Genomic DNA, 26,760 nt, shown 5'->3' on the forward strand with positions numbered 1-26,760 from the left:
GCTTTACAACAGTAACTCTCAGTGATTGCTGGTCCGGAGTTACACCTCTGATGAAACAGGTCTTAACTTGCGTTTTCATTTGTCTTTGTCAGGTTCAGGATAGAGCAGCCTGTCTATATCAACATAATCCGGGACCCCATCAACCGGTTCCTCTCCAACTACTTCTTCCGTCGCTTTGGTGACTGGAGAGGCGAGCAGAACCACCTCATCCGCACGCCAGGGATGAAAGATGATGAGAGATACCTGGTGAGCTGCACTTAATTACTCTCTCTGGCATGAAGCATATATTTGAGATCTACATGCTTCATGCTGTGTTTCATGTTTTTATGGATGTGTGTGAGAAAGTGAAGCACGGATATAGGAGATATTTTCGATGCACAGGTTGTCTGGATGTTGTGGCTTTGATCTTTACGCTCTTGATGAATGGTGTCAAGAATTTTTAATGGTCTGGGAGTTAAAACTTGCACGGGGCCTGTTGATTAATCAGCTGTAGTTTTGTGGCCAAAGCTTTGCTCCTGCCTTGGAGACGGGAAAAAACGTTGGATCGGGACAAATTCATTGGAATTCATAGCAGGTGTGGTTTGACGTTTGGCTTCGCTCGCCTTTTTTTCCTCTCCACTTCAATGCAGCGCGTCCTTGGCCGTAGCATTGTGTCAGATTTGTGATGAAGAGAACTGACGAGGTCCCCTGTCTGTGAGCTCCTCCCAGAGAAAACTGTAAGGAGAAGTGAGGAGCAGATTTATTATGATGAGGCTCATCATGTTCAGTTTTACTCATTTTCATACCAAAATACCTACATACCTTCCTGACATTTTACATTTTATCTTATCATCACAGCTCTGCTTCTGTCCTGAGAAGCTGCAGCTTTTATTCACAGACAAACTGAAACCTTAACTGTACATTTACTGCCAGACCAACAACTTCACTGCTCGCCTTTTCCTTCCATTCACCCTCAATCTCTGCCACTTTATTATAATGAGACTCTTCATGCTCAGTTTTAGTTTTCGTACCAAAATACACAGATTTTATATACCTTTATAATTAGAGGAACTAGGGTTACCCCAGATTTTATGGCACCAGTAGACTTGGCATCGTATCTACTTTTTCGTAGCTGAATTATGGCATAAAAAAGTATATTTTCAATAGTGTATAATCACTCGAAAATAAGAGTCGTTGTGTTTTCCGGCCATGTTGCACCACCATGTTTCTACAGTAGTCCTGAGCATTGAAGAAACCAAACACTGTCACTATATACAGCTTTTCACGTTTGTCAAGAGTTTCACGGCCACCGTAGGTTCTGCTCCAGGCCTGGAAGGGGAGGGTGAGTCGAGGGGTTGCCAGTCTAGATGCCACTAATTCCTACACACTGGCAATATGTAGTAGTTTCGCAGCCAAAAATGAGTGCTTAAGTCCAAACAGCGAGTTTGAGCCATGGATTGTATATTAAATAGGTTAAAATCCTATTTAATGTATGATCTATGATTGAGGAGACTTGTTTCCCCCTGCCCCCTTTGTGAAGAAGCTCAGACAGGCTGCAGGAACACTGCAGGACCGTGAGACGAGCACAACACTGTAAACTGACAATAATAAGCAATGATGAGTCCCACACTGTAAGTGGACCAGCTATTAATAACTGTAAATCATCAGTTCGGTGTCTGCCAGACTCCATTAAAATATTACTCAATTTAAACGTTATAAACATCTACTCATTTTACAAGATAATTAATGATTTTTTTACCGCTCATAAACAGACACTTACTCATTCAGCGAACATTTGGCATTAATTTGAACTCTTTTAAAGTAATTTAAAACATGCAGTGAATGGTTAAACTAGTGTTTGCACTATACAGTGTGGAAATCACATGTATGCAGAGTTCATATACAAAGTTGATATATATATTTTGGTAAAAATGATTTTTAACATCTGACATTTTTTTCCAATTTCAAACTAACTCTTATACAGCTCTTTTTATGAAACTATGCTCAGAGAGGGAACCACATGTTGCTCCGGTCCCAGAGGAATCTGTGCCCAACGTAGAAAAAAAAAAAAAAAAAAAGCTTTCTAGCAATATTATTTAAAGAGCCAAACAAATACTGAAGCTTTTAGCGTTTTCTTCCCCTCTATCTGCCTTTCATCTCAATCCCAGTGCCCACAAGCCCATTTACTCCCATATGGACATTAACTAAATCAATGCCACGGATGTTTATGGTTTGAAATACTAATGCGTTTGCAGTATTTGACAGAGCTGCACAGTTATTTTATGACTGAGTCACTGGCTTGCCAATAACACTGCTCTAAATCTGTATCTGTTCTGGTTGCACGCCAGCTGGTTTTATAACCTGAAGCTCAGTTGAGACATGAACTGAAATGTCGAATACTAATTTCTGATTCTGGAATGACCTTGATGAAAGCTAATTATAGAGGCGCGTAAGCTAAGGAGTGTTTTACAGCGAAACTGTTACACTGTGTTATATAAACACACTGTATAATCATCCACGAAAGACAAGGTAACAGGAAAATAATCCGACTGACGTTTGATTTTATCAATCAAAAGTAATTTATTCATTCATTCATTCATTAAATAACTGATACATTTCCTGTGTGAGCCTCGGAGGATTGTTTTCAATTACATTTTATATTAAGGTGCCTGTAATAAGCCTGTATTAATAAGACTAAATGTTAATAACAACATAAAAGATGTGTTTATTGTTAGATTATAAGACATTTATTAGTACTTATAATAAGCTTGTTAACAGCTTGTTAGGGCTGCAACTAACGATTATTTTCAATTAATCTGCTGATTATACTCTTGATTGATCAACTAATTAATCCTGTCAAAATCTGTGTCTGTGCGCTCCGAATGTTTTTCCTGTTATTTTTGATTTATTTATGATCATTTTCCATTATCGGTTAATCTGTCGATTATTTACTTGATGACTTAATTATTTGTTTGGGCCATAAAAAGTCCAGAAATGTTGATCAGTGTTTCTCACATCCCAAACTAATGTCCTCGAATGTGTTGATTTATCCACAACTCAAAGATATTCATTTTACTGTCAGAGAGGGGGAAAGAAACAGAAAATTTTAACTTTTAAGGAGCTGAAATCAGAGAATTTTTTATCTAAAAATAAAAAAAAGACCCAAAATGATAAATTGATGATAAAATAGTTGCAGATTAATCTAATAATCAATTGCTAATCATTGCAACTCTACAGTTTGTAGGCTGCTTGAGAAAAAGTCTTATGAGTTTTTTTATAATCTCATTGCAAACATTTGAGTTTAACTAACTTACCTATTATGTCATTGTTAAACCTTTACTAAGCTACTGTTGTTGCTTTATTAAGATTTTTATATACTTAATTATGCATTTATTAACAGTTATTTTGGGGGTACTTGATCTAAAGCGTGAACAGTGCTTACTTCGGTTAATTAATCTTTTATTATGCACTTATTAACAGTTGACCATAATTTTCTTTATCATTATGTGCATAGTAAAGGATCCTTTAACCTCAATAAGTACTGTTCACACTTTAGATCAGGCACCCTCAAAATGCATGGTTAATTGTTAATAAGTGCATAATAAAGAATGTCTCTTAATAAAATAACAACAAATGACATAATAGTAAAGTTAGTTAAACTCAATAAATGTATTTGTAATGGGATCATAAGAAACTCATAGGGCATTTAGTAACACTCACAAGTTTGTTACATGTGCTTGCATGTTTATTAACAATTATTATGTCAATAAGAATGTTATAAAGGCCTTATTACTATTAACTGATGCTTATTACAGGCACCTTAGTATAAAGGATTACCTTGTTTTCTTGTGTTTGAGAGCTTTGTGTGTCGTCATCTTTAGGCAAACACAAACTTCCTAAAATTCAAAATATACAGACAGAACATTAATGCACCACAGAAATATATCAAAACCACACTCTGCTCTCTTTGAAGATGTCCGACACGTGGTGTTGCTGCAGGCAGGAAGGAAAATTGGAAGGCCACGCCAGACTGATGCTAACCCAATATTTAAATCTGATTATGATTCCAATTAGAGACCTGATTCAGTATAACCACATAAGAAATCCCACATCTGCCTTGCAGAGGTGTTTACCCCTGTAGCATCACACTAAAGGCAATGCCTCTCATGTTTTACAGTGCATGCCATCGGGAGCTTTTAGTTTAATGTTCAAGTTGCCATTTTTTGATCTCTGTGTGAGTTTTACACTGTGGGGAAGCTTCTTAAATACAGTTTGAGTTCATGAAAGCTCAGTTAGCAGTGAAGTGATGGGTAAAGGGATAGTTTGTCATATTTGAAGTGGGGTTGTATGAGGTACTTATCAATAGTCAGTGTATTAACTACAGTAGATGCCACTTGAGATGCCCCCAGTTTGGAGAGACAGGGAGGAAGTACCAGCGCAGAAACTAAGCAATGCACTGCTGTGGACAGGGTCAGAAACAAGACATATTTTAGCTATATTAAGTGTCTGCTATGTTGAAAATGTTTTGACACTTTACCTTGCCATCAGGCATTCTTTTCTGATGGGAAACTGGAGTTTTGTAAGCCAAATATGGCTTTGTCTCGCTCAACCAAACTCCATTTGAGAAATCAGTAATTTTACCTCACAGAACACGGGAGTTGCTGGTCTACTGCTGCCTTGATCAGCTAGTTTGTTTGTGTTATTGTGTGACTCTGGTGTTTGAAGAGGTCAGTTCGGATGCACCAAAGTCACACAGTAACACAAACAAACTAATCGGCAGCAATAGACAATGCTCATCTTTTATTAAGATTAATCAGCCTCACCAAGCCTGGTTTTATAGTTATTATTTCATCACACAGGAACAAAATAGAGGCCACATGCACCCTTAATGTTGCACACAGTTCATTGTGTAGCTTCCTACACCAGTACTTCTGCTTCTCCAAACTGAGGACATGCCAAGAGTCATCTACTGTAGGTAATACACCGACTATGAATAAATATCTGATACAACCCCTCCTCAAAAAGTCTAAACTATTCCTTTAAGTAAGACAAACAACCTAAGGGAGTGGTTTGCCAAGAACAGAACACATTTTGGCTTGAAACACAGGTTTAAAAAAATGATTACATCAATACTTGGTCGGGATTTTGTGTCAAATCAATATCTGCCGGTCGTTCCTCCCACACTCCTCCATACTGTCTGAGACCCTGAGAGCTCAGAAGGCCATACTGAGAGGCTAACAGGAGGAGTGAATGTCATTCTGGCTTGAGTCTGACTGGGTGTAATTAAGTATTGCACTGCTTTCCCTGGAGTTTTGGACCATGTGAGTTGAGTTATTAAAGTATGCAGACCACGGGGGCCCCTCGCTACAGTTGAAGGGGAGGGGGAGGCTGTGTGTGCTGTAGACTGGCTTACCTGTGTGTGTGCATGTGTGTGTTTTTACTATACATATGAGGACCGAGAGTACTTAACGGTGTTTAAAACTGACTAAAATTTTCCAGAGTGATGGCATTTTGTTGGTGCTCACTTCTTTGTTTGGGACTAGTTTAGGTCATTAATATATGGTATTTCCACATGTTTAAGTCTTCCTCATCACTTATATGTATCTATTTTTATTTTATTTGTTTATTTAAAGAATAATCTGTAATGCATTTACTGTAATAAGTAATACAAATCACCATGATGTGTCATCAGAGATTAAGGAAACATGCTAAGTTGAAATACTCCCTTCTGACAACAGCATTACAGTGCTGTTCTGGCCTGTAACGTGTGTTATTGTTTGTCCATTTCATGTTAATTAGAGTTAAAATTAATGCTGAATGTTTACTAAATGAGTCACGTGTCTGTTTATGAGTCATAAGAAATCATCAATAATCTTTTGGAAGGAGTAGATGTTTATAACGGTTAAATTGAGCAAAGTGTTAATGAAATTTGGAAGGCAGTGACTGAACTCAAACTCCAGTGTGTGTATTTTCAGAGCAGTGGGCTTTTGTTTTCAGGACAACAGACTTGGATTTATTAATTAACAGACAACTAACAGTTATAAACAGCTGATCAACTTTCAGTGCAGGACTCATTGTTGCATGTTATTGTCAGTTTATTATGTCGCAAGCGTCTTGTATTCCTGCAGCCTGCCTGAGCTTCCTTGTGTCTGGGGAGGAGGGGGCAGGTGGTAGCGACTCGCTTCAACCGTAGCTTGTACTTTAAATAGGAATTCAACCTGTTTCATATACCTTCTATTACTCCAGCTAGCCATTTCAGCTGCACCACTCATTTTTAGATGTACAATTGCAACAAGTTGCTCCTTTAAAATGGGACAATGGACGGTCATTGACAGTTCCAGAGTTAGCTAGATCGCTAAATTTCATCCGCAGTACATGGTCAGGCAAATCCACAAAGAGTTATGGCATCAAATGTTAAACTTCAGAAGGTCACAGAGATTAAATCATTACATCATGGTATGGAATTGAATATGGCTTGTTTAGAGTTTTATGGTGAAGGGTCACATGATTGGCTATTTTTCAAGCATTTTTCCCATCGAAAAGATGTTTAAAAGATGACTGTGGTCACCCATGACAACATGTTCAGAACTGGCTCAAAATTGAAAGTTTGTTTTCTGACTACTTGAAGATGTTTATTGAACGTTCAATATTTAGACCATCTTACACTGGGATTTGCAACAGCGACATGTTTCATCCTCTGTGATGTGCAGATAAAAGCCTGTCGTCACTTTAAAGGCCAACTAGGAAACTAGATCAAAATTCCTCAGTTGAAAGCCAGAGAACTTCTGTTTTGGCACACAGGTCTCAAACCTTGATTGCCAGGGTTAAACTCTGTGTATTTTAACCAGTCAAACACCTCAGCTTTCAGTTCCTGGATGTGTGTTTATCGCTATTTATACTAATCCCCAGTGGATATTCCCTTTGAATAGTCAATGTAGTTGTGAACGTGTGTTACGCTGCAGCAGTAACCACAATTTCCTCATTTTACATTTCTGATGACCTGATGAACTTTTGGGGGGCGGGCACACAGACCATTTAGTTTGTATCTATGACATTTTAAAATGAAACATTAAATTTGTCAAAATTATGTCTTTTTGTAGACCCAATTTGAGATATGCTTTCACATTCATTAATATCATCTCTCTTTGAACTTACAACTGAACAAATGATCAGTACTGGTGTTAGAACTATACTTAATTCTGTTTTCCTTAACCAGTAATTGAAAACATTAACAATTCATTAACTATTAATAATTAATTAGACACAAGCATGTTTTTTCCCCTTATTTTCAATATTTCAGTGTTAATTTTCCTTATTCAACAAATGGCTTGGTGCAAATTGCTGCCACATCTATTGATTAACTATCGCTCAACACATTAACATTGCTTAAATTCTTAATGCCAATTAATCGATTAATGATTAACCATGAACATCCTTACTCTAAACATGTGCTGCAGCAGCGTTTTGTTTTGTTTCTCATTCGTGTGTCCTGGTTTTCATTGGACCGTTTGTGATCAGATCACCTGACTGACTACTAAAGACTAAAGCAGATAAAAAGTTTTGGATATTAATTCAAATTCTACTCAACTATAATTTTAAAAGTAACTGAGTACATTGGAATGTATACTTAAGTATAAGTAAGAGTATAGACTTGAAAATCTTGTCATAAAAGTACAAATACCCCCAAAAAGTATTTGTAATTAGTTACTTCCACCCCCGGTTTTCTGACACGTTAATGTTGTAACAGCATTTTAAACAGTTGAAAACGGGGTGAAAAGAGGTCTTAGAAGTTCAGACTGAATATCAACCACTTTTCAGCTGAAAATCAGTGTTGAAACATCGCCGGTGCTCGCTGAGATACCTGAACTTCCCCAAATCTAGGTCTCATTTCCTGGAAGTGTGTAGAGATTTTGTCGCATCATGTCGTTGTATTGGTGTAGAAGCTTCACACCTTAGAGAAATCTATTTTTAGTTCCCGTTTTGCTTTGCTGTGCTTCCTTTTTTTTTTTTTTCTTTTTCTTACTTCTTTACATTGCAGCCGTTGGTCTTATTTCTTTTTACAGACTGGGCTTGTTAGCAATAACAACCTGCCTTACTGTACCTATTCAGCAAAAACAGCTTGCAGCGATGTGCTAAATCATATCTATAAACAGTGGCTGCAAGCATATGCCACACTGACATCTGTATAATGCTGTAGACTGCAGTTGCATTCGACTGCTATACACACTGTGAAATGTGCTGAACCTCACTGAAAATCCAATTACAGGCTGACAAATTATTTAGGGATCTACATATACAGCCAGGCAGACAGGCTGAGGTGTGATAACTATAAATATTAATGTGTTTAAAAAAGGATTTCATGTTTTAGCCAGAAGTGAGATTAAGAATTAAGATTTAAAGACAAGTGTTGTGGTGTGAAGTACTTATCACTCTTCTTTTTACTCTTAAATGTGTATTATTGGTTGTAGTGTACGCATATTTTTGCAACATTTTTCTGTTTCCTCAGCTTCCATTGCTGACAGAATATTGCCAGTGTATAAGGGAAGTACAGGGAAAATGGTAGCATAAAAACAGGAAAAAGATGTGTTAACAATGTTCAAATTATCTGATTTTAGCTTCCTAAATGTGAATATTTTCTGATTTCTTTACTCCTTTCTGATAGTAAACTCATATATCAGGGTTGTGGACAAAAAAAGACATTTTCAGGACATCGTCTTGGGCTTTTGGAAACACTGGTCAACATTTTTCAACATTAATGGACCAAACAACTAGTCGATTAATCATATGAATAACTGACAGATTAATCGATAGTGAAAGCAATCGTTAGTTGCTGCCCTGGTTTCCAGGAGGAACATAATTAATTGTTTATAAAATGTTACTACATGACCTATTAAAAGTTTTGATATTTTGTTGATTTTGGAGGTCCCTGTGGACAAAAGCGATAGCATAATAGCCACAAAATGTAACATCAAAAATAAAATTAGCTAAACAAAAGTCTTCTCCTTCTTTTTAGCTACTCTCTGCAACTTTGCCTGGGAAAATGGTCAGCTCATTTAATCTGATGTCAAGGAGGATCTTACCTGTGAGCAGCCGTTAAAGGAGCAGCACGCAGAAATTGTACATGCAAAAATTAGTATGTATTGGATAGGTTGAAATCCTACTTTAAACTGACAATAACAAACAAGGACGAGTCCTACACTGTAAGTTGATCAGCTGTTTATAACTGCCGGTTGTCTGTCAATTTAGCCCATTATCCTGAAAACAAAAGCCCACTGCTCTGAAAATACACACTCTGGAGTTTGAGTTTAGCGACTGTCTGCCAAACTCCATGAACATCTTGCTCAATTTAACTGTTGCAAACATTTACGCCTTCTAAAAGATTATTAATGTTTTCTTACGTCTCATAAACAGTAAACATTCCGCATTAATTTTAACTCTAATTTACATGAAACGGTTAAACTATAACAGTTATTCTGACCTGGAATCAGAATTCCAAAGAGGGACACAGCGTGCGCAGTGTTTTTATCATTTTATTGAGGTCAGCACATTACAGATTTCTCCGTTAATTTGAAAATGTTTAATAACCGATTAAAAACTCCTTGTAGGAGCTTTAAAAAATAGGGGGAAATGCTAAATTTATACCCTAAAAGGGCAGTGTATTGTGGGAGATAGAGTGTAAACTGAAAAATAAAGGTCATATTTTGAAAAAAAAGATGAAATTTTGCTATTTTAGCTTGGATACATTAGAAAATAGCAGTTAATTTTCCACAACATTTGTGCTTCCCTATTCAGAGTCGAGCCTTCAGCTTCTGTGAGTTCGTGTTGGAAGCAGCTGTCCGCATTTTTCTATACAGGGAGTTGGCTCACAGGGCTCCACCTGACAAATCACCAGCCCAAAAGAACTTAAAAAAACTGCAGCATTGATTTTCAGCCACAATTTCACCTTACAGGGATTTATTTGATTCAACACTTCAGGTCCAGATTTTTAGGCCAGGAGACGAATGTCCTCACAAGTATAGAGTCTCATATATCTGTGTGTGCGTATCAGCGTGAGCGCCCCGCTATGTCAACACTTGGGGTTCAGACTAGTCTCGGATATGTCCCCCTGCCTGGTGTGCATTAGCCCTGCCTGCCCTGAGCGGGGTGCGTATGAGAGGTGTCAATGAAAGAACACTGTCAGTTTGCTAGCCGGGGCCGAGGGAACCTGATGCACGTGTTACTGAGACATTCCTGTGGTCGGCTTGGATTTTCCGTCAGTCCCCACACCCCTTTTTACACACACATACCCTACACATACAGAGGCATGCACTGGACACTTGAACCCAGAGTGCACACACACACACACACACGGGACTGAGCACATGCATGGACTTAAATTATAAGCTTTTATTTGTTGTTTTAAAAGCCCACTCAGATTGATTTGGTCAGATTATTTTGGTGTGTGAACATGATAAATTTTAAAGGAGCGGTTGAGGGTGATTAATCAGCCACCTGCGAGTGAGTGTTCATGCAAACAAACACACTAAATGCGATGTGTCCTTGCTAAACCTGAAGAATAACGAGATTAGTTCTCACAGTGCAAAAATAAAATACAGGTCTGATCAGGAGAGGTTCCCACGACGAGCGCGATCCATCTGCTGTCAGTCAGTCTTACTACAGTAACACACACACACACACACACACACACACACACACACACACACACACACACTCAAATAAATGAGCGCACACCTAATGAGAGAGGCTTTACTGGCTTCAGTCGTGCCCCAGCATGCCTCGACACTGGAAACAGTAAAGTGGTGTATTTGTCAAAGGGTCGATTGCCTAAGGTGCAACTGACATCAGGTGTTTCAACACAAGTATATACTTTTTTTTAAAGACAGAAAAATATCTTTTTGCTGTTTCCAATAGCTTGTTATTTATTCAAAGATCAGATTTGTTTCCAGCGTTCAAAACATATCTGAATAACTATTGTTAAGGTTTTTTTTTGTTTTTTTTTGCTTTTAAAACTTTGTATGCAGAGTAGATTTTCGTTGATAAATTTTTTAAAAGTTGGCACGTGAGGTATTTAAGGCTACTACAAACAATGTCCACATTTTACTGATTTTGGAGGCCTCTGTGGACAAAAGTGGTCGTGTTTCTGCCATCATAACCATAAAATGTACCATCAAAAATAAAATAATCTAAATTAAAAATCCCCCTGCTTCTTTTTAACTCACTAACAAGGGTGTAGAATCGGGTAGGGACGGTCAGGACATGTTCCTACCAACAATCCAGGGATTACGTAATTGTCCCCGCTGTCGTCTGTCAGTGTCTTGTCAATGATAGTTAATCAGATTCAGTAGTCTGTCAGAATACTGAATTAAAGACACAAAACAATGTGTTTTTAAGTTTTGAAAGATTGCATGCTCCCCCTCATTATACCTCACATTGTGGTTTGGTCCGCTGCCAACTTATAGCCACAAGTATTACCGTATTACTGTCAAAATATTTAATGTATGAATTCAACGACTAGTGACAAATCCAGCGAGTTATTCGGACCGTCAGGAAGACAATGAAAAATAAACGCAAATACACATTGTTCAGAGTGCATATGTGAAAACAGCTTAAATGAATTCAGTTTTTTCTCTGTATCTGCCGGATGTCTATTATTTCATCATGTATTCCCACGCTCCTCTGGCAGCAGCACAGCATCTCTCCGTCTGCCCTCGCACCGTGTTCTGGAGACTGCTTTATTTATGCTTATAGGGACACTCTGTGTCTCTGTCACTCTAAAACTTTTAGGAAAGAAAAGTATCTTCATGTCATTTTTGTTCAGATTTTTATGATTGGCAACTTACCTGACAGTTTTTGTGAAATATAGGAGCAGTTGACGCACCACGTGTAGCGTGCCAATAATGCTTCTCAACTTGAAGCGATGCAAACGAGCGACCATCAGATTGTTTCAGTTTTTCCCGGTGAAGATGTCCTGACCTGCGTCCTGTCCCGCGCGTCAGTGAACAGGCTAAGCGAAGTGATGCTTATTTGTAAAAACGCTTGACCTGGCTCTATTTTTGTGAAGTTTCACACACTTTTTCCACCTCCAGCTTATTTTAAATGGACAGAATCAACGCAGATGTCCTTGAGGTTTCTGTTTTCTCTCCGGTCAGCTGTCAAACACAGTGTTTATCATTTGTGACATTGTAACAACATCACAACAGCATTGCAGTTACAGTGTTATATAATGATGTTGCCTATAGTTTTTTGTTGTAGCAGGCAGCCGTTGTCAATAAAAAAAACAGCTGTTCCTACCTGCTCAGCACCAAATAGGAGCTATTTTGCTCAGGACTTGGTGGAGACCAAAATAGAGCTAAAATGAGAGTGAATATTGGGCTTGCATTCATCAGGTGGAAGGAAAAACAACCCCTTTGCAACTCTGCAATTACCTAGAAACTACCGAGAGCAGCCGTACGTGTGAACACAAATGCATTTTTTGGCGCGGACCTCACCAAAAGACCAGGTGAGCTGCATGTGTGCACAGCAGCTCAGAAGCCACTGATCATCATTTTCATACAAACTATCTGTGATCAGAGACAGAAATAACAAGCTGTCGTTTTTTTTCCTCTCATCAGTAAAACAATATACACATTTGAAATCTTTTATAAAAAAAGTTTACTGCTGATATAAATCTTGCATTTGCAGAATTTCTTCCATATTTATTTATGTAATAAAATCTCCTTTGATGCACCTGTGGGTCTTGACCCCATGCTTTTGCCTATAAAATACATGTAAATCTCACAGACTGGGCCTTTAATGAACGACTGTTTGCTAACACGTTTGACAAGCAGCTTAAAAGGTTTTTGCTGCCCCTTAGTGGTAAAGAAAGGTGCGTCACTCCCAGGCCCCCCTGACGGAAACAGAGTCTCATGGGAAAGGTTTACATAATCAATTACTCCTGATTTAATTCATGCATACATTCCATTCAGTGAAACAGGAGGCCGTTGTAGAGATTAGGGCTTCAGTTTCTGTGACCGCTGCTCAGTTGGCCTAATCCACACTGAGAATAGGAACAATGAGGCTGGGTGTGCACGCCGAAGCACTCTACGAAATACTAATGGGTTCTCCAAAGAGAGTGCGTGTTGTCTGCCGGCTGTGTGTGCGCCTATTTGATTGTGCGTAGTTGTGTATAAATGAGTCGTGGCTGGATTCCCAGAGGTCCCCTTAATGTCGAGGGTCCTGTATCAAGTGTCGGAGCAAAGCGGAGGAGGGACTTCCTGGCGGCGGGCCATGTGTGCCCGGGGAATGGCGTCACACGTGTCACTTCCTGTCCACCTTTTCTCTGTTTCTTTGTTTCTCCGGCTCTCACTTGGTTTTTCTCACGTTTCTAATTTGGCTCGTGATGATTTTCCTGGGAGCTTTTGTGCCATGCTGCATTTAGGCTAATTGTGAAGTAGAGTCCATTCTCTGTATTTTATTTTAGCATGTGATGCATTTGAGTTGAAGTTGGTTCATTTCTCAACTGTAACTTTAGTTTCTTTTGAAATCTCTGCATGATTCATAGTTCCTCACCACCTGTTAAAAAATGTAGTTAGTAACCTAATCCAAGTATCACAATGTTGAAAATGTTTCACCTTTATATAATGTTCATGGTTTATTAATTGTTTGTGCAGCTATTCCTTCCTTTGTCATGTGTGAATGCATGTTTAGATTAACAGCAGTAATTATGCACATTTAATTGTACTTTGTTTAGTCGCTATTCACATTCTGCACTCAAACTTCAAATAAACAACTCGTCAACTTTTTCTGGGGCTGTTTGTACCAACACACCATTCCAGTCACCAACATCGCCACCTACAGTCCTAACGTATTTTTCCGTAGTAGTTGTACTGACAGGTTAGCTAGCTAACTGGATATCTGTGTAGCTAAAATTAGCGGCTGGTTTGTGCTGCAAAAATGTAACTATGGTTACACTAGCAACAGGAAACAGTAACAACAATTTGTTACATTTAGAGAGTGAGGAACATCTGATGGGAAAAAAACATCCCTAGTAGCTAATGTTAGCAGTTGGTCATCATTGCTAACATTAGCGGTTCCCAGTGTAGCTACTGTTAGCGAGTGGTCAGTGTAGCAAACCTTAGCAGTTGGCCTGTGTAGTTAATGTTAATGGTTATAGTGTTGAAATTTTCACCTAGTTAAGTTTTTTTTTTTAGTGGCCATAAAGATTCGAGAGTCATGAACTATTGTAATGTATGCACACCATGCATGGTAATATATTGTTCTTTATTTTAAAATGTATTTTGAAATTTTTTTACTAAATGTATTTGTAATCAGATTACTTTCTTTCTGCTGTAACTATAATGAAATAAATGACTTACATAATCCTGTTACACACAAAATATGCAGCCAAATTTTTTTTGTTCTTGCATTGAGAAAATGTAGCACTCATCACAGATGGTAAACTGTAGACTGCTGGGAAACAAGTTATAATTGACGACACTGGACTCACTGTCATTGAATAATAAAACACAAGAAGAACAACAAATTGTTCTCAAAGTTATGAATCACAGAGAAGCAGGGCAAACGAGTCCGGACACGACCCGCTCTCTAACAATGGTGCGATACTGAACAGTTTTCTAAAGGTTCCTCTGGGGTTTTTGTTGTGGTTCCTTTGAAGAGCTGTCCAGTGGTTTGCTTCACTGATCACCAATAAGTCCTGTTCCCAGTGCATGGTGCAGCTCAGTCATAAAGTTCAAACAAACCCCGCAGCCGCTCGGTGAATCAGAGACACAATCGTACCACAGTGTTCAGCAGCGAGGAAAAAATAACTGACCAAGTGCATAATTTATGTCATCCCAGTTTAAGTATATAGACTTCTGTGCAGACTTTTACACTCCTGATTTCTTTAAAGAAATCAAGATGTATATCAGATATGTGATATTGTTGTTAGTCTATCCCCTTTTGTTTTGAACTGTCTCACAGAGCGAAAGTGGCATGAAAGACCTATCTTTTTATTTTTTAATTGAGAGACCTGTAATAACTTTAGTCTTGTAAGCTTAAATCGTTGTTGTTGTTGTTTTACATTGTCTTTATCCTTGGTGTTTCTTTTACTTCATTCTTCTGATTTTCATTTAGTGTTTTTTAAAACGTTTTGTTTTATTGTTGAAATTTTTATTCTTGCAAACTTTTGTTGCTTTTATTTGTTTCTTTTATTTGTTCCCTGTCTGTTGTTTTAATTTTGCTAGGTGAAAGGTGCTATATAAATTAAGCTGAGTTGAGTTCAGTTGATGTGAACATTTTTATTTTGTCATGCTATTGTAAAAATGCAGCCAAAAAGACAACTGATCAAAGAACCAACTGATCAAAGACTAACACTGGTATATTATCTGGTATAATTTAATCCAAGGTTAGTTCTAATCATAGCTTAGCTAAACTAAATTTAGAATAATTATTAAAAATTAATAGTAATTATTAAATAATTATTAAAAACTATTTGTATTAAGAAAATGTTGCATTGTTTGCCAGCTAAAACGTCAAAAAACAACAGTGTATTGTTTGCTAGCAAGCAAAAAGGTTGAAAAAATGTTACATTGTTTGCCAGCTAGCTAAAACAGTAGCAAAATGTTACATTCTTGCTAGCTACAGTAGCTAAAAAGTTTTTTTTAAGTTATATTGTTTGCTAGCTAGCCAAAAAGATTTGATTAACTATTATATTGTTTGTTAAGTTAACATGATTTTGCCAGCTACAGCAGCTAGAAAAGTTAAAAAAATAAAAAGTTAGGAAATTGTTTGCTAGCTAGCTAAAAAAGTTAACTGAACGTTACATTGTTTGCTAGTTAGCTAAAAAGTTAGCCTAGTGAATGATGGTTTGGCGGAGAAGCTCTAATTTCTTCTCCTTTTGAGAAAAATTGTCAGCTGGAGGAAAAGGAAGAAGAAATGGATCATAAACTCAGTTGGGTTGAGTCTGACCCTTAAGTTTCTTGAAAGAATGAATCTCAGAAAGGCAGCTATTTTAAGTAGGTCTAAAGTTAATACATGATCAAATTTTAAGTTGGATTTTTAAGATTTGGTGCACCAGAATTAGCCTAAATTTAATCTGGGTGTGGAGTAAAAACAAAACTGAGATCTAAAAATAGGTTTAAATTTATAATATATGTATAAAAGTTTGGTGTAACATCATTCAAAGTGAAACCATGATGTAATCAGGTTTAAAAATGAATCCTTGTTGGTGCAGCCCAGCCTCACAATAACTCTTACCTGTCTTACTGTCTGAAAGTCAAACAATCCGAGCTCATACAGGCTTTCTTGCCTTTATCCATGTTTACACCCCTGTCAGCGAGGTGTTTTTGACAGCTCAGTCACCTCACCCGCAGGCGTTTCACTTCTCACTCTCAGCGGCGGCCTATCTGCGTCCTCTGGTGAAGGTCTAGGCCTCCGGCCCCGTCTGACCCAACCTAATCTCTGTGATGGAGCATGTTGCCTTCGGTGCTGTTGGCTCTGACACATGGCTCTGTTTAAATCAGACTTATCACAGTATAAATCTGAAAAGCAAGCTCTGACACGATCATTTATTTCCTTCCATGTTTAGATGGATTGGTTCTCTTTTATTCAAATAACGGGTCTGTCAACACCTGCTGCTACTGTACGTGTGTGTGTGATATATATGTGTGTGTGTGTGTGTGTGTGAGTCATGCTTCGTGGAGTGTTGTGTTGCTCAGGACTTGTTGCCATCCATAAGGCTTACGTCACCTGACATGGATTTGACTGCAAGTTCCACAGCACTTAGCGGCTGGCCAGCTTCACTCCTGCATGTGTGTTTTTAATCTTTCCCCTGTTTTCTTTTTTTTTTTTTCCCTTTCATTATTTAATAGCTCCCACATTCAGTCCGGGGGTGTTTTAAAGTTCACAACTCTGTCCTAACATGAGACATTTAAGTTCATCACAGCTTGATCACCAGATAATTACAAGCTGCTGGGGTCTATTCTGCAGCCACATCGTGGTAATTTCCTTTTATATTGCATGAATGTCTTATTCAGGTGAGCATGAATACACAAAATCCCATTTGATAAGTTGAAAACTTTCCCTGGTTGACACCTCAGCATCTGAGATCTGCCGAGGTGAAGGGGCAGAGCTTATCTTTGTACGCAGGATGTTGTTTTGCAGAGCACTTTGGCTTCCCAGACGATGACTATTAGTCAGTCTGGAGTCACAGCAGTGCTGGTGAAGGGCTTCCTCTAGTGGCACAAACAAAACATTACAACTATGTGCAAAGTTTTTCCCAATCCTTAACACACATTTTCTGAATCTCCAGCTCATTACTCCACAATTTAAGCAGAAAATCACAAACACAAAATGCAGAACTCTACAAATTTCTTGCAAAAGCAAACACGAAATTCAAAACACTTTTTTAAATCTCCTTCTAAAATTGCTTTTTGCACCAAAATGACAAGAAGAAGAAGAAGGTGGCATACTTTATTTATCCCCTTGGAAATCACATTTTTTACTCTGTTGCCCAAAATAGACACACATGCACAAACAGGACCTATAGACATCCATCAGAGAGATGTGGAGAGAGCGATGAGGCTGCACACATACATATACAGGATATATATTTAGTCAGGCGGCCCAAACAGTTTGAGGTTCAGTGCATCGCGCAAGAGCACCTCAGCTGTATCCAGGAGGTGAACTGGCACCTCTCCAGTTACCAGTCCACACTCTGCACTTTGGTCCATGTGGGACTTAAACCAGCAACCCTTTGGTTCCCAAGCCAAGTCCTTGCAAACTCAGCTACTGCCGCCTCACAACTCCAGTATTTTGAAAAACATGCGTTCTACGTAAATGCAACACTTTGCATATTCAATGAGGGTAAAGGTGTCTATTTTTTCAAAACTCTAAACATAAAAAACACAAAAACAAAATGCAAAATGCAAGAAAAAAGAAACAAGGCTGCATCCTGCCTCGTCTCTTATTTTGTTCTGGCTGCAGCACCTCATCTACATTACATACAAGCAATGACAAACGTTGGGCGAAGATTCCTCTGGAATGACGGATCCAGCGGCTCAAAGCCTCAAAATCAGCTTCACTTCAGTTGGGTTTAGGAATGAGAAATATGGTGCAGAGAATAATAAATAAATGATGAGTGATTGATGAACCAGCTGCTGACCAGAGCAGCCTGGTGGAAACTCACGTTGTCCCAGATGACAATATACCTGGACTGTGGCCTTTTAATAGTTTAAACAGTTTTTTTTTTTTTTTTTTTTTTTTTGTACAATTGCTTAAGCACGATTTTGAAAACACACACATGAGTATCAGAACACCTCAGATCCTTTATAAAATGAAACACTTCATTCAGAGCTATGCACTAATTTGTAAAAACTCAGTTTTGATCTAAAACACGTTGAACATTTCTACTTTTCGTACAGTTTTTTTTATGATTGCTTGCACACTAAAATTAAAAATAACACAGTTAGTGAAGCCTGACACTCAAGGAGCAAAACCTCAGCCCAAGCACATTTGCAGCATCACACTTTTTTGCAAAACACTAAACACACTTCTCTACATTAGACACAGAAATCTAACATGATGTCACATTTGTCCTTTCAAAGCTCTGCCTTTCAAAATATCAAGCATGTAACTGAGTAGTCAAACAACCATAGGGTGTACAGACACTCGCCACTCAGGCTTAAGCACAATAAAAAGTTCAGACATTCAGACAAGAGCACAGGTGAAAAAAACCTTTATACTAAAACCAGTGAAATGTAGCCCACTATAAGCCTGCATCACTATTTTTCACACAGGAATTCCATGTTTGAAGCAATGCCGTGACATTTTACATGTATTTTGATTTTGATTCGATTTGTTGACATGCCCTGTGATATATGGACAAAAAGCTTTGGCTAGACCCAGCTAGACGAAGAGATGATGCTCCAGATTGTTACTTAGAACATGTTCTGCTTTTTAATGCAAAATACAACCTTTGGAAAAGGAAATAACTAGTTGGACCTTTATGTGTTGCGTTTGGTCAATATATTCACGTACTTTACTTTAACACAGTGTCTCTGAAAATCTCAAACCCAGACAATAAGACGAGAAGAAATATGTTAGACTGAGCACAGAAGAATCAGATCATCTGAACAATGTGTGAGCCATATGTTGACTAAATTGAGTTTTTACAGATTATTGTGTAGTTTTGAATGAAGTGTTTCATTTTATAAAAGATCTGAGTTATTCTCTTACTCATGTGTGTGAATTGTGTGTAGTGTTTTGACAAAGTGAGCCCTGTTTTCAAAATCGAGCTCAATCAATCGTTAAACTATATTGTCTGGGTTTGATTTTTGTTATAATAAAGTACATGAACATATTGATCACAACTGACAGTGATCCACATAATTACTACTCTCCAGTCAATAAATCCATGCATTTCTAAAAGGCTGCATGTTGCACTGAAACTGAGAACAGAACATGTTCTAAATGGAACAAAGGCGACATAAACACAGAAAAAACACCTGTGGAGGAAATAAAAGAAAGCATGAATTACAAAAGCCCTAATCCTCGTCTCTTTGCTGAGCTGGATCTGACCGCAGCGCTTCTTGAATCCATTTTTTTACTTCAGTTGCTTCTCCAATTATTGTTAATGATGATGATAATAACAGTGTGGTGGCGGGGCGTGAACTTATTTTTTTGGCTTCTGAAGGAGGGCACGCCAGAAAAACTTTGGGAACTGCTGAATTAAGCAACGTGTCGATGTGTGCCTGCGAGGACAGGCTGTTGCCAGTCGGTAAATAAAGCCTGGCATCGTGATCGGTGTTGCTTTCCAAAGACACACAAGAGATTTTAGTTCTGAATATGTGTGAGTGTAGTGTTTTGTGAAAAAATGTGAATTAGAATTGAATATTGAGTGCGGAGCAGAAATTGTGTTGGCAGTTTTTGCAGTTTAGGGATTTGGTGCATGAGTTTCAGGTTGCAGTTACTGCATTTGTTTGCAGAATTTCCAGAATGTCCTCTGGGCGTCTGGAGCAACAGATTTCTTGGTTCTTGGAAAAAGTCCAAACAGCTCCTGTTTCATTTACTGAGAAATGACGCTGACATTGTTGCTTATATAATGCAGTGTCCTCCTTTCTTCTGTCCTGATGATACGTGATTCTGTATGACGTGAGACATACTGTATAAAACTAAGCACTTCTATTGTATTTATAAAGGGATAGTTCACCCAAAAATGAAAATTCAGTCATTATCTACTCGCCCTCTTGCTGATTGATGGTTGAGTTTATTTTGTTAGTCTGCAAAACAGCTGGAGTGTTGCAGAATCTCCCAAACAATGGAAGTGAATGGTGACCAGTTTTTAAACATTATTAAAATATTCATAAAATTCCTCCAAACTGCTCATCTGATTTTAAACCAAGTCTCCTAAAGGCATTAAATGTTTCTTATTGGTTGTTTTTTTTTACGTTTGAGAACTCCAGCAGTGTTTTGTGGACTAAAAAACTAAACCAGACCTTCAATCAGCATGAGGGTGAGTAGATAATGACTGAATCTTCATTTTTGGGTGAACTGTCCCTTAAAGATTTTGATATGAACTGCATCCATGTGTGTACGCTGTACCAAGAGCTTCTCCAAGCACAGACATGTTGTATTGAACTCATATATTCAAGTAAGAACAACTGAGGCTCCTCGAGTTTATAATTCTGATCATTAAAGTGAAAACTGACCAGAAGTGAAAGTTTTTCTTCATCACGTTTAAAGTTCCAATTTTATTGTGTAAACAGTTGAAAGTCTAAAAGTGTAAGATACATGTACTGTCAGTGGAACAGAAACTATTAAGAACTGAGTGCTGTGAAATAAAAATGATTGTTATTTGTCTGTTTTCAGGACATCAACGTGTGCATTCTAGAGAATTACCCTGAGTGCTCCAACCCCAGAGTTTTCTACATCATCCCCTACTTCTGTGGTCAGCATCCTCAATGCAGGTCAGATATCACTCTGAAGTTACAAGACAAACAGTGGTGGAAGAAGTATTCAGATCATTTACTGCAGTAAAAGTACTACACACTGTGAAAATACTTTGTTATGAGTAAAAGACCTGCATTCAGACCCTTGTTTAACTTCAAGTATTAAAGTATTGTCAGCAAAATGTACTTAAAGTATGAAAAGTAAATGTACTCATGATGTTTTTGGATTAATATGATGTAATCTGCATTGATGTGTTTGCTGAATTTTACTGCTGTAGATGTTTACTGTTATGCTCATTGTAACTACACTGTAAAAAATTTAAAAGTTAAGAAAACTCTTTCCTGAATAATGTATTTTGATTCAGGTGAATTCCTAGTATAAATTACAATAATTCTCTGAAATATAGTGTCGTATAAAGTTGCAGAAAATGGAAATATTGATGTACTCAGTTACACTCCACCACTGATGACAAAGTATGTTCATATTTTTCAGACACTGATATATTCTGTGGCTGTGTTTATTTGTCTTCATTTGTCTTGTCTCTCTCCACCAGGGAGCCAGGAGTGTGGGCTCTGGAGAGGGCCAAACAGAACGTGCTGGAGAACTACCTCCTCGTTGGTATCCTGGAGGAGCTGGAGGATGTTCTGCTGCTGTTGGAGAGGCTCTTACCTCATTACTTTACTGGAGTACTTAACATCTACAAGAGCCCTGGTAGGTATCACATTAGTAGCTGTTGTTCCCTCCCTGGTATTTTTCTTAAGGTGACAGTTCACCCAAAAACTTGTCTCACTTGTCGTGCTGTTTATCCATGTTGATTGTTTTGTTGTCAGCTGCAGAATTTTGGAGATATCAGCCATAGAGATGTCTGTCTTCTCTCCAATATAATGGGACTAAATGACATTCAAAGCATGAAAAATAAATACATTTGAAAAACTCAACTGCAGTGTCTCTTTCCGGAAATCATGACCCGGTTACTCAAAATAATCCACTGTACCTTGTTGTGAGTAGTTTCATGTTGGAACTACTTTCAGCTACACCTACCAGCTGTATCACTGCACAGAGGGAAGTGTGCAACTACTCCTGGATGAGATTTTAAAGGAAACCTATCATACTCATTTCCTGCTCAGTATTTTCATTCTGGGATTTCCACCATAGTGTCCACTTTGCATGATTCAGAGTTCAAAACATCCTTATTTATCTTACATGCAGCCCATCAGTTCAACTTCTCATTTGATGTCCTCCGGCTGCTCTGCCTCAACTTTAGACTATTTGCAGTTTCCTTACTTTAGCTGTTAGGTGGCCACTTAGCTCTGAGATAAGAGGGGTGATGCAAGACTGCAGCATCCAGAGCTTCTGACCACCATCTTAGCATAGAATGAATGAGACAAGAGTAGGGTTATAACCATAGATTAGGTTTTCCCTCCGATGTCCTCCAACTGCTATGCCTCTTTGGGTGAATTATGGAAGTTCCTGATGGACAGAGCTTTACTTTTTGTTAGCAGTTGGCAACTTTAGCTGCTAACTGACAGTTAGCTCAGTTAGCCATGCTGCTGCCTGTGCCTGGACTGGGACCTCAAACATTGGAGGAGTACATGGCTTACTGACTAATGCTAGCAGTAGTGGTTAGCTACTTTAGCAACAAGTAAATGTACCTGCCCATCAGAGGTAAAGCAGAACCAGGAAAGATGAAAGTCCCTCACAGCTGAAGTAGGCCTTTCTGTGAGACATGCCAAACATGAACATAATCCTGAGTAGAGCGGTCGAATGAAGAAACTGCTGAGAACATGATCTTTGGATTGTCTTGATCTCTGGAAAGAGACATTGCTGTTAAGTTTTTATATGACAAAACTCTGCAACTCGCACCAAAACAACCTAGATGGAACGGTCCCTTTAAATTGTGACCCTGTGATTGGATTCCTGTTAACTTCCTCTTTGTGTTTCTGCAGACTATAGAAAGATGGGGAACATGACAGGCACCGTGCGCAAACACACACCCACTCTGGAGGCCCTGCAGGTGCTGTACCACCGCATGCGCTACGAGTATGAGTTCTACAACTTCATCCGTGACCAGTTCCATCTCATGAAGAAGAAAATTGGCCTTAAGTCCGTCTCCCAACCCACCGCCTACTCACCTGCCTTCCTGCGAGAGCTGGCCCTCCGAACCCCGGAGCCTCTGGACGAAGACGAGGAGCTGGACACAGACCTGGAGGATGCCAACAGCTGGCTGGTCCATCCATAAAGGCTGTTGGATGAACAGTGGATGTAGCCAAAAACAAGCTGATTGGCTAGAATTGGCTGGAGATAGCTGGAGGCAGCCTGAGGGCCGAGGGGAGCGTTCCCCGTCTTTCAGCATTCCTAAGAAAAGTGAGGTGTGTTTAGGGGTGTGCGGATCCTGACGCTCATGTTTGTACGGGCTCTGTTTTCCATCTGCAATAAGACTCCTATCACGACAGGCTCAGCACTGAGGACTATAGGGGTTGAGTAATTGGAAGGACAAAATGCTCTATTTAAAATTGACCAAGGACAATGGGAAATAATGTTAAACTCAATCTGCAAGTTTTGTTTTAATTTGAGCTTGTTTTTGGGTTCGTTAATGTAAAACAAATCCATCATTGTTGTAATCTCCAGGAGAGATTAGAAGATGTGGATAGCTAAATGCGTTGGGAAATATTCTAAATGTTGGTTGCTGGGGTGTTTACTGTAGGAGAGGATGTCAGAGACATTGCCAAGAAGAAAAGTTCATACTTTATTAAAAGGTTAATGTCCTAAAAGCTGGAATGGGAAATGGTATCCACAAATAAAAAAAAGTACCAAAACCCTTTTTTGTATATTAGTTGTTTAGGACTGTTGTAAGTGCCAAACCTAACTGACAGGAACCTCTGTGCACAGCTGGAGGAGCTGTGACATAGTCAAGTCAGTTGTTATTATAGTATTGGTTTATAACATTTTGTTTAATTTGTAAGATATTATTAGGTATAAATGAGGGTTAAACAGGAAGCACTCGATTATGAATTCAGAGAATTCCAACGATGTGTGCATGAATGATTGCGTTTGACCAGACCAGCAGTGTATTTTAGCATAGATTTATTATTTGGAACAGGTCATTTGTTGAGAATTTAGGCTGGGTTTAGAGTCAAACACTAAAAAGCATACTGTATATGGAGCGCAATTTGTTTTAATCCAAAGTTAAAAGATTGAGTTTGCCAAATACCAATGTCTCTACTGCGATGCATTACAAAACTGTACGAATATACTGCACTTTTTCTGAGGTGACTTTTCCTGAAATTCTGCAGCAAAATGGGGGATTTGGTCACAAAACTGGATACTGATTTGCCGGTAACACTTTCTTTGAAGGGGTGGTCATAAGACTGTCATGACACCATCATAACCATGTCATGAAACCTGTCACAAACATGAAGGAGTCTTTATGAATTATAATCTGATGCATGCAGCTAATTATGTAATTTTTAAGACAAAGCTGACTTTGTTTGAGATGTCTTTGTTATGACAACTTGACATTAATCAAGCCACTAATGTGCTTGTCATGACAGTTTGACATTAACTCAGGCAAAATGTGTCATTGTTATAACAACTTGACATTAACCAAGACAAGAATGTCTGTTTTGACAATTTGATATTAACTCAGACAAAAGATGACTTTATTAGGACAACTTGACATTGACCAAGACAAAAATGTCTGTTATAACAACTTGTTATTACATGTCTTTGGCATAACAACGTGACATTACTAAAACCAATAACGTTGTTTTGACAACTTCACATTAGCCAAGACAACACTACCTGTCAATGTCTTTGTCATAACAACTTGATATTATCAAACTTTAAGAAACTATTTACTAACATCTTTATCTTTAATGACATCTTTATGACAAGTCCAAATGGTACCACTTCAGTTGAGGTCAAGAGAATTATTCATGACACCGTTATAAAAGCATCTAATAACACTAAATGACATATTTATGACAAGTCCAAAATGTATCAGATTTCTTGAGATCAAAGAGAATATTAATTATGCTTTCATGACGGCCAGTGTCAAAACCAACCACATACAACACTGTGTCATGTTATAACAAAAAGCTAAACAGTTCTGTTAAGTTTGATAATGTCAACTTGTCATGACTTTATGAATGTTCATGTTCATGTGTTCAAGTGTCATTTGGTCACATGTCATTTTTAATACAACGTTGTTATTGTTTGAGATGTCTGTTATGACAACTTGACACTAACCAAGACAAAAATGTCTTTGTTGTGATACATCAATCAAGACAATAATGTATTTGTTATGACAACTTGACATTAGCCAAGACAACATAACCTGTTACATTACATTACAGCTCGACATTAGCATGACGAGTCCAAATTGTACCACCATACTTACGTCAATGGCATTATTCATGACACTGTTATAAAAGCATCTTTAAATACTAATAAAAGTTGTCATAACAAAGATATTTTTTTTGGTGTGGTTAATGTCATGCACTAACCACACCAATTTGCATTAAAAATGAAATAATTGACCAAATAAGACTATGACAACAGGCATAAACATTCATTAAAACTCCTTCATGTGCATGACAGGTGCCATAACGTGTTTATGACAGTGTTATGTCAGTCTTATGCAAATTAATTCAAATGAAGTGTTGCTGTTTGCCTTTAATTTCAAATAGGATCATGTTACTTGTCAGTGGTCTGTTTTCTCCCGCTCAAAATATTATCATGTAAGTGTGAAGTGTTACCTAACACTAATCTAATCTCTAACTCTCCAGCAGCTATTCAGAGTGCATGTTTTTCATCACTCGTGTTAAAACCCATCCAGAGAGCAGTAACCATAAGCTAATACTGTATGTGACTGTCATTTACGAATTTTCCTCTACCATCCTAATCTTCATTGTCTTTGCCTTTTCATTGTCCTGGTTTGTGTTCAGTGTTTCCTTTTTTGCCAGTTTAATTTATTATTTTGTATTCATTTGCATTCCAGATAAGATTCTCAGGAAGGAAAACGATGTTTGATAACATTTGTATCTTTGGTTTCTGGCGGCTATGAAACTATTCTTGGCATTTTACATAAGGGGTGTCTAGAATGGGTTGGTATCAACAGCTGAAAACTGGTTAACAACAACTAATGCAGTCCATCATTTTACGGTTCTTCAAAATAAATGTCCTCTAACTATTGCAGCTCTTGTCTCTGCTTTACTTTGTGGAAAATGTGTTTGAAGAAGTGTGTTGCAGCCTCTGCAGCCTGTCTCATCCTCAACCTGCCTAACAGCTTCCATGCCGCTGCACATATCAGCCTGACAGGCAGCTACTAACAGAGCCGCCTCCAGACCATCACTTCCTTCGCACCACCATGCGTATCTCTCTCTCTTCCCTGCAGCAGCACGTCCATCACGCCGCCCGGCCTCGACTCGTCTTCCCTCTGCTTCCCCGGTTGTGAAATTACACAACAAACACCGCTTATCATCTTGAAATGAAAAAACAAAGGATCATGTCGTGTCTTCTTCGTTATTTGCACTTCATCTTGTTCCTGTTGTTTGCAGATGAATACAAACTGTAATGCAGTTTTTGATGATACAAGCTGGGTTGGCACAGGAGTGCTACTAAACCTGTAGTCTTGGTATTGTTGCCTCAATTCTGCAGTTTCTTGCTATTGATTACTTGCAAACTTGGCAACTTAGAAGTTCACGTTAACAACAAAATTATTCTAGAAGTATGACAACAGAAGAATAGCAGAAAAGAAGTAAAAAATTGTCCACTTGGCTTTTTCCCCTCGGAGGGCAAAAACTGAAACTTAAAGCACCAGTGTGCAGGATTTAATGACACCTAGTGGTGAGGTTG

The 26,760-nt window shown here is 38.3% G+C and overlaps 1 protein-coding gene across 1 annotated transcript in view; it reads left to right on the plus strand.

The window, feature by feature from the left end:
* The window catches only part of usta (uronyl 2-sulfotransferase a), a 121,588-nt gene extending 97,462 nt beyond the window's left edge, over window positions 1–24,126 (plus strand). The window contains exons 6-9 of the mRNA XM_084738114.1: window positions 93–246; window positions 20,824–20,921; window positions 21,458–21,615; window positions 22,851–24,126. Coding sequence (XP_084594240.1) covers window positions 93–246; window positions 20,824–20,921; window positions 21,458–21,615; window positions 22,851–23,143 — 703 coding nt within the window. The 3' untranslated portion in view covers window positions 23,144–24,126. The remainder of the gene's footprint in view (window positions 1–92; window positions 247–20,823; window positions 20,922–21,457; window positions 21,616–22,850) is intronic.
* The last annotated feature ends 2,634 nt before the right edge of the window (window positions 24,127–26,760 follow it).

Source organism: Lutjanus erythropterus, chromosome 15, assembly GCF_056507025.1.
Source record: "Lutjanus erythropterus isolate fLutEry1 chromosome 15, fLutEry1.hap2, whole genome shotgun sequence".
NCBI lineage: Eukaryota > Metazoa > Chordata > Actinopteri > Lutjaniformes > Lutjanidae > Lutjanus > Lutjanus erythropterus.